A 15,199-nucleotide genomic window follows, 5' to 3' on the forward strand; every position below is an offset into this window, starting at 1 on the left:
AACAGTATGGAAATGTTTCGATGAAATTTGATGTAATATTACTGAAATTATTATATAATCGAGATAAAACTGAAAACTTTTGCTGGCGTAGACTGCAAAATATCTACCATATTAGATTTTACAATATTTTCCAGAATAGATTTATTATTCAGCATTCTTACCTACCAACGGTAACGAATAATGAATTTCTATTTTATGCTAATGAACAAGTATGACTTTGGCACTTATAATCATGTTTTAATTAGGTCTAACATGTAGAATACAATAGGTAAGACCCAGTCATACACAACACTCAATGAATTTTATATATCAGATGCCCTGCTCTTGTAAACCTTGTAGCCTACATTAATATTCTAATTTTTTTTTAGAATGCCATGGGAGAATACATGAAAAGGCTTTGTAGAGTTCTCTTCATTCATTTCTGTACACTTTACGGGAAGCTAAGATGTTTGACAGCCGTCCGTTGTAACATTTAACTGTGTTTAACGTAAGAAAAACTATTGGCAACACTGCCTGGAAAACAGTCGCTGGTCTTGTGAACACTTTATCAAATTCTTTTTTAATAATTTTACGAACTGCTGTATAGAAAAATATATTTGCTTATAAACTTCATAAAAAAAAACTTTTTCAATAATTTTTTAAAGTGCTATATAGAAAAGTGAACGCTTAAAACACTGTAGAAATAATAATAATAAAAAAAAAATGATCAAGAGTTTACCAGCTCAGCAACTTATTTACTGGCAGCGTTGTCTACAGTTTCTGTTTTACTAAGCATCGTTAATTGGTACAGTACACGACTGCCAGACACCTTAACTCCCCGTGAATTACACTTATATCAGAACATAAAGAAGCTAAGCAAACCTCCTGATTTTTTTCCATTGTTGATGGCTTTCCTCTTATTTACACCGACGCATTTTATTTTGAAATCTATATGATATAATACATATTATATATATTGTTGCTTGATAGGCCTATACCAGCCATATTAGGAAAAGTATAACTACAGAATGCTTAAAAATTACCTTTACTGATTTTAATGTTATTTCTCAGTTCATATGTAAATTAGGTTTTAGTTGCTGCATTGAAACTTGCATTTTTTCCTTGAAATCACTAGGATACCAAGTGTATTTCCAGATAATGAGAGTTTCTCATAACGCACTTCATTAGGAATATTTTTTGTCTGGTTATTGATACTATAATTTTTCTATGAAATATTTAATATCTAAAATATATACAATATTGTACACTGGAAACATAACTGGTTAACAATATATTAAAGTAACACATACAAGTCTATTAATTGATGAATAATAACCGAGTTCAAAAGAGAGAGATAAGTAAACACAAAGGCTAAAAGGCCGTTTCTGAATCCTGAATGCAAGAAACAAAAAAACAAATACTGCCCTGCAAAGGTATAAAAAATTAGTTGTAGAGACATTTGCTTACCAGGGTATGTTTCATGAACATAGAAGGCAATACTTACCGAGGTAATTAGACATAAAGTTAAGGTAGGTGTGGCTTATTGACATAAAGTTAAGGTAGGTGTGGCTTATTGACATAAGGTGTCTGTTGTTACCTTATTCATGATAAGCTTTAGACTAGGTAATAAGTGGTGTTCATAAGATTAAGAAATGAGTTTGTTTCGGTTGTTACCGTATTTACAAAACTTATTAATATATGTAATTAGAGATACAGCTGAAGATGAAAGAACAGTGCATGTAAATTATTGATAGGTTTCTGTTGCAGAAAAGAATGAGTATATACTAAATATTGGTTTTGGGTATATTATTTACTGTATTTTCTTAAAAGTATGTTTTGTACCTGAGAAATGTGTTTTGTGTCCTGTCTTTAACTTTATTTATTGAGATTCTTTAGGCTTCACTCGTCCAGGAATATCCCTTTTGATTAAATTGTTGAATCCTTCACTGCCTATTAGGGGACCTTTCTCAGTTGACACTCTTCCAGAATCAACGTTTTGAGTAGGAACTGTTGGTCCAGCAAAATTACCTTGTGATCCTGTATCAAATAATGATACGCCAGTCCCTTGATTTCCAAAGTTTGTTAGGGGATTTTGATTGTTATTTGTAGCACCAATACTCTCATGTCCAGAATCAAAGCTGCTGCCTCCAAGTCCACCACCAGCAGATCCTCCACCTAAAGTTCCTGTTCCAGCTCTAACAACGTCATCAAGGACAGATCCATGACCACCAAATTCATTGTCAGGTCTGTTACCGAGTAAAGTACCTTGCCCAGCTCCAAGGATATTTCCAGAATTCAGAGATGACCCAATGCTCGAGGGTTGATTCGGTTCATTAAAATCATTCCTAAGACCACCAAAATTGAAGAATTGGGTAGATTCAAATGGACCTGGTGCAGATGTAACTCCTGTAGCAGCTTGGAGTGGTACACCGAACCCAGAAATTCCTGGTGCTGGAGTGACTCCTGAAGCAGCTTGGAGTGGTACACCAAACCCAGAACTTCCAAATCCAGCACCACCTACTGAAGTGGGAAATTGTTCCTGTGTGCTAAAATCACTTGTTACACTGTGACCTGCATTTATAACAGGTGCTTCTAATGCATTACCAACACCAACTTCTCCTCGAAAAGTTAAATCAGGAGTTGGTGTGACACTAGAACCAATAAAATTTGAAGTCCCAAGTGATTGAGGGATAGTAATTGCAGGTGCTTGATTTGATTCAGGGACAGTAAATGTAGGTGCTTGATTTGATTGAGGGACAGTAAATGGAGGTGCTTGATTTGATTCAAATACAGTCTGAGGAATTGGGAAAGCTGAAGGGACAGCAATACCAAAACTTATCATAGTACTTGGTGTGACTGTCCCAATAGAAGGAAATTCACCTCTCTCATCTTTTATGGAAATTCCAGCACCAGCTGGGGCAAATTGAGCAGTTGGAGCTGCATTTTGAAATATACCTGCTGTAGTAGAAACTGGGGATGCAAAGACTGTAGTGTCAGAAGCAGGAGGGGGAACGCCAACTGCAATTGAAGCAGGAGCGGCAAAGCCAGTTGTAGCGGGGACAGGAGAATGAAGTTCGGCAGTAGATTGAACAGCAGGGGCAAATCCAGCAGTAGTTGAAAATGCAGCAGTAGATCCAGGGGCAGCAGAGTTAGCAGGGGGAAATACACCTGAACTAGAAAAACCAGGGGCAAATCCAGCTGTAGCAGAAACAGCAGGGGCAAATCCAGCTGTAACAGAAACAGCCGGGGCAAATCCAGCTGTAGCAGAAACAGCAGGGGCAAATCCAGTTGTACCAGAAACAGCAGGGGCAAATCCTATTGTAGCAGCATCATCAAAGGAAGACCCAACTGTGGCTGTAGAAGCAGGGACAAATCCAACATTAGCAGGAATGGGAGGGGTGTCGCTTCCTGTTAATGAGGCTGCAGATGAGAATCCAGAAGTAATTTGATCACCTCCTGCAAAACTATTAGTTTCAAAACCTACATGAACACTCTGTATTGAATGGACCGGAGAAGCCAATGTTTGACCATTCACTTCAGGTCTCCCAGAAAATTCAGGACTTATAAAGCCTTCTCCAGAGACTCCAGAGGGAATAGGTAGGGGGAATCCAAAAGATGTAGTAGGCACATTTGCCAAAGGTGTTCCATACAAAGAATTGGGTGGCTCAACTTGCTTGAAAGGTGCTTTGTGACCTCCAGTAGAGAGTGCTTGATGGCTGTTTGTAATGGGTTCAGGGGCAATGGCAATGAACGCATGAATTTGTTTTTGTGGACGTTTTAAGATAGGATTGTGAGGTTTTGGTGTTATCTGGGTCTCGATGGGATCTATTGCTGTAAAGAAATTAACATTACTACCACTAGGTATTGATGGAAAACTTCCCCCAGTAATAGTGCCAACAGCTCCTCCAGTAAGTTCATTCAATATTGCAGAAATTGTGTTTCCAAGGCCATTATCTGGAGCCCCGTATGTTTGTGCTGCAAAAGGGGCATTGTATGTGGTTGAAGGCTTAGCGACTTGTAAACCATGCTGTATGGGATTAAGAGGTACTGGAGAGTTGTATCCCTGAAAATGTGCTCCTCTAGAATCCCTTTTTTTATGTTGAGAAGCTTCATCACTGGGGACAGCAGGTTGTAACTTTCCCCCACAGATTGCCCATACTCAGTTATTTTCTGGTTTTGCACTTGCTGTTCCTGTTGGCAATAAAAAAGAAAAGTTTCACCATTAGAATTAGTCATGTGTTTGATTATCTTGGAATATATGTTTGTTTGATATTATTTTGCCAAGGTTTACTTTGGATATAAATGTTTTTGGAAAGAAGTATGTTTAACCAGTTTAGATATTGCAACATTTTGAAAAAAAAGTGATGAGGGTTATATTAATAAGAAGTTTGTACTTTGAATGGATACTGCAGTTTATACAGAGGAAACTAAGCAGGTCTTATTGACAAACGAAAGTCAAGGTTTGTCAGAAAAAAAGCAAGGGAAGGGTTGTAGAAATTAGTGGGCAAAATATTGGGTTAGTTGTAGAAGACCTAACCCTTCCAGAATATTAGTTTTAAAAATGTCTGTGAAAAGATTGACATACCATTATTCTAAAAAAAAGAAAAATTATTAGCAGAGTTTTTAGTTTTCTGGATATCAGCCATTAAGGGAATGAGGGAACTGTATCTGGCCTATCCTGTTTCAATATTCATGTTGAATGTATTATTAGGAGACATGTCGACTATTATTCGGAAAAAATAGCCATGTATTATAAATAGAATTGTCTTGGATCTATATTAAAACTTGGTCTTATATGATTATGGTGCAATATTTGTTTCTGTATAAAAGTAAATTTGAAAGGATTTTTGAAAAACCTGTTATTAAGTATCCCAAGATACTATAATGGCCTGAGGCATATCTAACTAGAGTTTTTGTCATGTACGCTTATCTTGAGGGTTAAAAGCTTGAGGCTATTATTTCTTGAGAAATAGAGAGTGAAGAGCTGTTAAAGTTTCCTTCTAAATATCAAAAGGAAAAAGAAAATAATTGCATTCCATCTTAAAGTTTATTTACCCACTCGTAAGAAAATCTCTTGAAGATTTTGTTTATGGTTAATATGATGTTTTTATTAAATTACGTTTACTTGACCACTTTGAATACCTTGTGCTCAATATATACTACCGTTATTAATAACTTAATAGTTAGAAAAAAATTTTTGTGAACATTTAAAGAGCTTATTTTTAGCTTCCCGAGTATTGATTAATACGAAATGTTTTTTTGCTTTCAATTTCCTGGAAGTGTAATTTCCTGTTTACAGTATTATTTAACATCTGTCAATACCATTTGGTAATATTATACAGTAACCCAGTTATTTTTACCATAATTATTAACTCCCAACAAATAGGTGTGTAACTATTTTCACTATATTTGAACTTCTTAATATCTTTCATGTTTTGTAGATTCAATAGCTTGATTAACTGCTATCTTGTAGTTGCACTTCATACAATTTTTCTTCAAAATATGGTCTCTTTTAATCATCCCAGTTCTTAATCCTTATAATCCTTCCCCTTCCTTCCTGTATCAACAGTTATCTCATGTTGCCCTTATGCTTCTACACAAACTACTGTTAGTCTCTTAATACTGAATGATCTCTCCTTTTTCTTGGATGTTAAGGCCCACACAATTCATCACCTATTGCTCTTCATCTCAAGCCCTCCAAGTCAATATACCTCCATAGTCTATACTTTATATCATCAGTGTCTTTGATTTTCTTTGGAGACTAAGCTATCCTAAGATATACTATTTTCTTTATAATTTTCATTATGATTTTTCCACTTAATGATCTCTTTTATATATATATATATATATATATATATATATATATATATATATATGTGTGTGTGTGAATATACACATATATACATTTATATGTATATATATATATATGTATATATAAATGTATATATATATACATATATATATATATATATATATATATATATATATATATATATATATATATATAGCACATATACATATATACAGTATGTGTATATATATGTGAATATACACATATATACTATTATATGTATATATATGTATATATAAATGTATATATATATATATATATATATATATATATATAAGCACATATACATATATACAGTATGTATATATACGTATATATATGTAATATACACATATATACATTTATATGTATATGTAAATGTATATATATGTATATACATACATACATACACTCAACAAACAATGGGATCTCGGCAGCTATAGCTTCATTTTCCGTCATATGCATTCAACATCTACCAAATTTATCATACATTGTGCCTTTCACGACCATAAACTTTTTTTTTTTTCTTCTAGATATTGCCCTAGACTTTGATACTTTTTTAAGTCATTTATTTGTCTTCTTGACCTACATTCAGATTATATTTACATGATTGAACCACTCTTTTTTTCTTTAGTCATCCATATCACTCTTTCTGTTTTACTAAGAATTATATGTTTAATCATCCATTCCTTTGAATCCTTCCTGCATCCAGACCATACCCACAAGTCTAGTGCACTACTTGCCTCTTCTGTTACTACCATACAGCTGTATAGCCTTTGTAACTAGTTGAACTCTTGCCCCCTTAATGCTCCTCACATACTTAACAGGAATTTAAACAAACATTTTCAGCTTTTAGCAAACCTTTTCCCCTCGTTGATCATCGAGATCTGCTTTCCTTCTATTCTTTATACTTTATAACTATTCAACACAATCCTGCCATTAACTTGAAACAAAAGTGACTGCGTTAGAACTTTACTTCCATCTTCTGTCTGAGGGTTTATTTGCCCATATTCTTTCGTATTTTATATCCTTCCATGCATTATAGTTTGATTTCCCACTTAATTTGTTTCCTCCATTGATCTTATATAGTTTCTTTATGATTTTCCTCCTTTCAAACTCTGCTCTTAATATCTTTAGCCCTCCTCTTGTATACCTATACACAAGCTACTCTTATAGCAAAAAATTACTCATCTAGCAGTCTACCTTTCTCCCTTTCTTAACCCTTTAAATTCATGATCCCCATCCCCATTCGGAGTATACCTTCTTCAGTTTATGCACCTATACATTGTCTTCATATTGATATGATGGCTGTTATGTTGAATTATCCCTCTATTAAACCTCCTCTTTGGTTTGTTTTTATAGTACCCCATTTTATCCTTGTTTATTTCAAATTCTCATTTTGTCTTTGGCGTGTCAAACTATTACCAATTACATTCAATGCCATATTTGGATCCTTACTCTGCAGGTGAAACTAAATATTTTTACTAATGTGATTTCTATATTGAACAGATAAAGAAAAGATATAGATTGAGAAATGGTTTATCTTTATTTGCATTTGCACAAGGAAAAATATAATTTTTAAGAATTCTCCCACTCTTGCATGTACAAGGTATTCGGTAAGTGTATTTGGAACTCTTCTATACTCCACAATGAAACTCCCAACTTAATCTATTTCCAACATGCCTCGATCCAAATTAACCATTTCCAACATGTCTTGATTTTCATGAACACCAGGCATTACATTTCTTCCATCGACACAATTCATTGCTGTATATCTTTGTATATAAATTGTCTCATTTTTTACCTCGTATCCACCTCCTTTCACTAAATGCGAAAAGAGGACAGTATGATATTTTGGAATGGAAAGGCTTACCTTTTTTTTTTTCACTTTAGCGGTGTATAGTTGTTAACTGAAAGATATTTTCGGTGGCGAGTAGCAAGAATGATAGGTGTGGGGAAGATCTGTCAATTATGAATCCATTTGTAATTTACTTCTTAAATATTTTTATACTAGTTTCTGCTGAGTGTTTTGATGAAGTGAGTTATGCAGAACTCGGGAAGTAATTATGAGTCGAGTTTAGGGTAATAAAACATGATGGTAAGATGAGAGAGTGAGCCTGAAGATGAATGAAGCAAGAAGGTACGAGTTGTGTACAAGAGATTGGCAAATGATTTGAGTTATTTGTGGAAGCCAAAGTTGGTAAGTATGAAGGAATTGTTAGCTCTTTGAGCTGCAACCTCTCACAAATGTTTTGGCCCTCAGACCAGTATCGGATTATATGAAGTAATTTGAGGAGAAATTAAAGGAAACAGAAAAGTAGTTAAAATTACAGATTAAATTGTTAGGTGGTTCAGTCATATGAAGAGAAATGCTTAGATTGGCTTGTGTAAAGTGTATAATACAGAACGTGTAGATCTAAGGCTGGAAGGGAAGGCATAGGAAAGGTTGAAAACCTGGGGTGATTGACATCTAAAAGGAAGGAAGGGTCTTCACATTCAAGAAGTACATCAGTTTTGTAAAATTGAACGGCAAAGGCAGTGTTAAAGGGGTTAGACCCACTGCAGATGAGCCTTTAATGTTTAAGTGATATATGTATATATATGTAAATATCCGTATGTGTATGTATATATATACATATATATATTATATATATATACACACACACATATATATATATATATATAGATAGATAGATAGATAGATTTCATGATAAAATAAATATGACCCATCAGTAGGAAAAGCAATTGAAAGTGAGTGATATTGGATGATGAAGATATATGAAAAAGAGAAAACCTTAATGATGGATTATTGACTAATCACGCTTTAGAGACAGAATGGATGATATATATATATATATATATATATATATATATATATATATATATATATATATATATATATATATATATATATATACTGTATATAATAGAATGAAACAGAGAAATGCAGGAAAAATATTAGTCAATGCTATTCATCTCTATTGTAGCACTCACTGCAGTCTATGTGTGCAAATACGTTTTTTTTTGTGGATATTCAACACTTCGTATCCATATAGCTAGTGATAAATGGATCCCTTGCATCCCTTTTTAACCAGCCTATTATCATCCATTCTGTCTCTAAATCGTGATTAGTCAATAATCCATCATTAAGGTTTTCCCTTTTTCATATATCTTCATTACCCAATATCACTCGCTTTCAAATTGCTTTTCCTACTGAAGGGTCATATTTATTTTATCATGAAATCTCCTCCAATTATTCTCAAATAACTTTGTGTAGTAGTTTCCCTCTTTTCTATCATTCATCTAAACATTTATGGTCAAACATTGTGGCCTATATTTACCCAAATAACTTTTTTTTTAACATTTCCTTTTCATACATTCAAAACGTTATCGGTCAGTGTTTATGCCCATTGTTTGAAACCTAGAATCGCTATGGTAAGTCTTATTAACGACTAGTGATTCGAGGTTAAAAAAAAAAGAAGAAAAAAATAAAGAATGGGTCCCATATACTGACTTTTTTTTTTTTTTTTTTTTTTTTTTTTTTTTTCTAAAAACTGTGATACCCCTTTCTGTCTATGTTCAGTGGGTGATTTATGTATGCTTAGGAATTTTGTGACCACACCTCAGCCTCTTGCCGCCTGTTTGTAAAAAATGTGGCTTGGTCATTGCATGCAGTCCATCTGTCTATCCTGTAAATCATTATTATTATTATAATTATTATTACTAGCTAAGTTACAACCCTAGTTGGAAAAGCAAGATGCTATAAGCCCAAGAACTCCAACAAAGAAAAATAGCCCAGTGAGGAAAGGAAATAAGGAAATAAATAAACGATATAAGAAGTAATGAAAAATTAAAATAAAATATTTCATAAACGTTAACATTAAAACATATTTGATATATAACCTATAAAAGGTCTTATGTAAACCTGTTCAACATAACATTTGCTGCAGTTTTAAGTTTTGAAATTCTACTGATTCAACTACCAGATTAGGAAGATCATTCCACAACTTGGTCACAGATAGAATAAAACTTCTAGAGTACCGTTCTGTGTAGTATTGAGCCTCATGATGGAGAAGACCTGGCTATTAGAAATAACTGCATACCTAGTATTACGAACAGGATGGAACTGTCCAGGAAGATGTGAATGTAAAGGATGGTCGGAATTATGAAAAATCTTGTTCAACATGCACAATGAAGACCAGACAGAACAATACTCGAAACAAGGTAAAGTGGAAGAATTAAAACCCTTCTTGGAATAGATTGATCACCAAAAATCTTGAAAGACTTTCTCAATAAACCACTTTTTTGTGTAACTGAAGAAGACACAGACCTAATGTGTTTCTCAAAAGTAAATTTCCTGTCGAGAATTACACCTAAAATTTTTAAATTCATACAAAGTTAAAGGATCATTATCAATGCTGAGATCCAGATTTAGATTAGCCATGGTACTTGAGTCTTATTTGATTCTACTTCATACCCCATAATTTGCACCATGCTCTAATTTTAGCTAGGTCTCAATTAAGGGATTCAGCAACCCCAGATCTACATTTAGGAGATGGAATTGATGCAAAGAGAGTAGTAGCATCTGCATATGCAACAAGCTTGTTTTCTAGACCAAACCACAGATCATGTGTATACAGTATGAAAAGTAATGGGCCAAGAACACTACCTTGAGGAACACCAGATATCACATTCCTATACTCACTGTGATGTCCATCAACAACAACTCTCTTAGATCTATTACTTAAAAATTCAATAATGTTGCTAAGAAATGACCCACCCATTCCCAACTGTTTGAGTTTGAAAACAAGGGCCTCATGATTAACACGGTCAAAGGCAGCACTAAAATCAAGGCCAATCATACAAACATCCTGACCACAATCAAGAGCTTTCTGTACAGCATTGGAGATTGTAAGAACGGCATAACATGCTCCAAGGCCTTTACGAAAACCAGATTTCAAACTAGGGAACAGATGAATACCTTTAGCAAACCTATTAAGACGATTTGCCAAAGACGTTCAAAAGTTTTAGATAATATGGGAGTTATGGAAATTGGGCGGTAGTCGGTTGGACTTAAGCTACCACAAACACATTTACATAGTGGAGAAACGTTACCAATTTTCCAACGAGTGCTAAAAGCTCCTCTTCTTGCTAACCTTCGCATAATAATATATAGCTTTGGAGCTGAGAAATCTGCAGTCTTTATAAAAATCAAAGGAAAAATACCATTTGGGTCTACACCTCCATAAGCATGAAGGTCCACCAAGAGAGCTTTAATTTCACGAGATCGAAAAGCTAAACTAGTTAGTTTAGTCTCAGGAAAACAGGAATGAGGATGTTTGAGTTTCTCATTACTCTGCTTGCTGTCAAACACATCTGCCAAAATGGTTGCCTTTCCTTTTGACAGTGAGTGACAGAGCCATCTGGGTTAAGTAAAGGAGGAACTCTTGCATCTACACCAAAGAGTGCAGATTTAAGGGTAGTCCACCGCTTATGCTCCTGGGTTGTACCAGAAATGGTTTCTTTTATGGTTAAATTATATTCTTTTTCAGTTGAGGCATAAACTCTGGGAGCAAAAGCTATAAGCTGAGTATAGTTATTCTAGGTCAAATCTGATCTGTTACCCCACCAAAGATGATAGGCCTCCTGCTTCTCCAAATAAGCACGTCTACAATCCTCATTGAACCATAGTTTGTCCTTCACTTGTTACCCTAGTACGCTTGAAGGGATACTCCTATCAATTATGCTGAGTAGATTTTCATTTAAAGGTATTACAGGATCAGCACTGCTATACAATTTTGACCAAATCAAGTCTCAAAGATCATGTTAATCCCATTCCTGTCTGCGTGAGATTTCATATTAATGAGTACCAATATCGGTTTCCACCATTTATTTAGTGTGAAGAAAGAATTGTATGATTTTACAATTTTCTTATTCTAGTTACTTTGACTAATAGAGGATATTTTTGGAGAAGAAAAATCTATGGTGGTCAATTCCATGTTCATACTTCCATACATATATATTTTGTACTCTCATTTATGCTCCATAGATATTAGGGCCCTTTCTTTTCAATAGTACCTCATCCATTTAGCTGGTACTTTGGAAGTTCTTTTTAACGTTTTTAAGTCCACGAACCTTTTTCTATTTCTGCGAATATGCTACCATTTCAGTTATTATGTCACACACACACAAAAATCTCAATAGTGTCATTCGTATTTCTATCATTTGCAATCATCACTCACACCAACGCCCCAAAGGAAATATTATCAGTCCTCTGATACATTAAAAACTTTGCTTCCTTATTAATTTCAATTCTCCTATAAATAATGTTAAATGTTTTGTTACTTGCATGGCCCTCATATTACTAGCGTTCTTTAAATTAGGATTATGTATACAAATATGTCTTCTATTCTTTAACTGTCCTCTTCAGAGATTTATTGCATCTTCATTTTGTTTATCAATACACCCATAACCTAAATCTTGGTCAGATTTATGTTGAACTATTTCTCACTTTCTATTAGTCACACTATAACAGTACTTCCAGTTATTTGTGTCTAATTGATCACATCCCATTGATAAGGGTTTTGGAGACATGGGGATATAAAACACCCTAGTCTCAGGCTAACCTACTTTTACGCCATATTTGTGCCACTTAACGATGTGCATATTCCTTCATGCATTTATTCCATCAGAAAAACTTGAAATTATTCAATAAATAATATTGTATACTGTTCATTCTGACATCCTCAAGTTTTCAATTGTTAGTAATATGAAGTTTTTGTACATCTATATATGTCAATCCTCTAGCATATCAATTTTATAGCATATATTTGATCCACACACTTTCCCTGTCTAAATACGCACTATTCCCCTCTTGTCAATTTTTGTCATGTGTTGTGTATTATCAGAATCTCTCGTTACGCCCTTGCTAATCAGTCGGTAATATCTTGTTTGTAATCCAATTATTATTATTATTATTATTATTATTATTATTATTATTATTATTACTCGTTCAGCTACAATCCTAGTTGGAAAAGCATCATGCTATAAGCTCCAACAAGGAAAGTAGCTCAGTGAGGAAAGGAAATAAGGAAAGAAACTACAAGAGAAGTAATTAACAATTTGGATAAAATATTTTAAGAATAGTAACATTATTGAAATAAATCTTTAATATATAAACTATAAAAACTTTAAAAAAAGAGGAAGAGAAATAAGATAGTGTGCCTGAGTGTACCCTCAACCAAGAGAACTCTAACCCAAGACAGTTGAAGATCATGGTACAAAAGGGAAAATAGCCCAGTGGGGAAAGGAAATTGGGAAAGAAATAAACTACAATTGAAGTAATTAACAATTTGACAAAAAAAATTCAAGAATAGTAACATCATTGAAATAAATCTCTCATGAATAAACTAAAAACTTAAAAGAAAAGGGGAAGAGAAATAAGATAGTGTGCCTAAGTGTACCCTCAAGCAAGAGGAGAACTCTTACCCAAGATAGTGGAAGATAATGGTACAGAGGCTTTAGCACTACCCAGGACTAAAGAATAGTGGTTTGATTTTGGTATCCTTCCCCTAGAAGAGCTGCTTACCATAGCGAAAGTGTCTCTTCTACCCTTACCAAGAGGAAAGTAGCCACAGAACAATTATAGTGCAGCAGTTAACCCCTTGAGCAAAGAAGAAATGTGGGACATTTCCTGTGTTTATCCTGTTGTTCTCCTTTCCCATTAAGTGTGGGTTCTTCCCAACCTTCATCCTTTTTTATTGAAATCCTATATTAACTCTACTAGCCTTTTCAAACACGTGTTAAACAATGCATATCTGTTTTCATCATCCTACAAATTTAAAATATGAATATTTTCACATTGTTTTCACACAAAAACCCAAGAATACATTTTATTCAGAGAATATTTACTTTTTTTCCATAGATCTATTTGCTTGTTTCCTTTAATATAACTTCATATTGTACTCAAGTGCACTCGCTTCACATTCACTTCCCTATTTTTATTACTTATTTCTTTTTCGCTCATGACGTATGACCCATAATTTTTTTTAGTGTTTTAGTAATGGTTTTATTTGCCTGTTTGCACGCACTCTTCACTCACCTGATAAATAAACGCACTCGTACTAAATATCAGTGGGATGTCATTACAGGACTATAAAATTTTAGATATGATGGAAAAAGAGTTTAATCCACTCTTCATTTATTAGCCTGTTTCTCTTCGAAAGACCAAGTCGTATCTTTTATACTAAATTAACATTATTTGAAATTAGGTAACCTTAATACTTTTTAAAGATGTCGTCCTCTTAAAATATTTATAGTTTCTATAGGAAATATTTGATCTAATTTTGTTACTGTTCTTAAAATATTTCATTTTTCCTTTTTTTCTTTCCTCACTGGGCTATTTTCGCTGTTGGGACCTTTGGGCTTATAGCATTCTGCTTTTTCCAACTAGGGTTGTACCTTAGATAATAATAATAATAATAATAATAATAATAATAATAATATCTTGTCATGAAGATTCATTCATATATCATATTATAATCTACAACATTGTAAAGATCCAAGTAATTCTGCCAGGTGTTCAATAATTATCGCTATCATTTATGATATTAGTATGGTGCCTTTGTGATTTCACCAGAGAGATATAAGATTGATTTTTGGAAAAAGGGAACCTTGCGAGTCTCGTGCCAAATAATGATTGTAGCCATGATTTGTGTTATATAGAAAATCGCATTGTTACTTGTATTTTCCTTGCCTTTTTTTTATTTTTTGCCGCAGGAGAGGCTGATGGTTGATTCGTTTTAAATGCTAGAATTTGGCATATTTACTGTAAATGTAGTTTGTTTATATACTTTGAGTACCATTCGTATCATGGCAATTCCGTAGTGCAATTTGGTTTTCAGAATTTGACCAGTTACTTTCACCATACCTCTTGTTTCCTCATTTTAATACCTTTTAGCACATTGCCATTTTTATTTTGTTTTCCTTTGCATGCTCTTCTCATAGCATTAGTATAGGATTCACTGATCTTAATCACACTTACAAGATTATTTCCTCCCTCTCCTTTTCAATATTTTTAAAAAATCATATTAGGTTTCATTTCAGCCAAATGGTGATTATATAAACCTCCAACCTCTCAGTTGTTTACTCAGAATTATATACATCAAGTTGCTCATCCGTATATTATGGCTATCATAAAATTTAGCAAATAATTTCGCGACTTTATTATATTCTTTATTAGAAGCCATATTAAACTATATTGTTTTTATATATACTATATATACATCTATATATATACATATATATATATATATATATATATATATATATATATATATATATATATATATATAGTTTATTATGGCTTCGAATAAAGAAAATAATAAAGTA

General features: G+C 33.4%; 2 protein-coding genes and 1 long non-coding RNA gene across 3 annotated transcripts in view; 1 reads left to right on the forward strand and 2 right to left on the reverse strand.

Annotated features, from left to right (window-relative positions):
- LOC137641382 (RING finger protein 17-like) overlaps positions 1 to 15,199 on the forward strand; it is a 1,982,860-nt gene that overhangs the window by 536,175 nt on the left and 1,431,486 nt on the right. The window lies entirely within an intron of this gene.
- Positions 1,248 to 4,126, reverse strand: LOC137640392 (trophinin-like; the record flags this gene model as incomplete). Its single annotated transcript, XM_068372959.1, has 1 exon — positions 1,248 to 4,126. A coding segment is annotated over one exon (2,268 nt), but the record flags the coding sequence as incomplete, so codon positions are not given.
- Positions 4,141 to 15,199, reverse strand: part of LOC137640496 (uncharacterized) — a 26,597-nt gene continuing 15,538 nt past the window's right edge. The window contains exon 3 of the long non-coding RNA XR_011044367.1: positions 4,141 to 4,170. This is a non-coding gene — a long non-coding RNA (uncharacterized lncRNA). The remainder of the gene's footprint in view (positions 4,171 to 15,199) is intronic.

The sequence above is a fragment of the Palaemon carinicauda genome, chromosome 5 (genome assembly GCF_036898095.1).
Source record: "Palaemon carinicauda isolate YSFRI2023 chromosome 5, ASM3689809v2, whole genome shotgun sequence".
Taxonomy (NCBI): domain Eukaryota; kingdom Metazoa; phylum Arthropoda; class Malacostraca; order Decapoda; family Palaemonidae; genus Palaemon; species Palaemon carinicauda.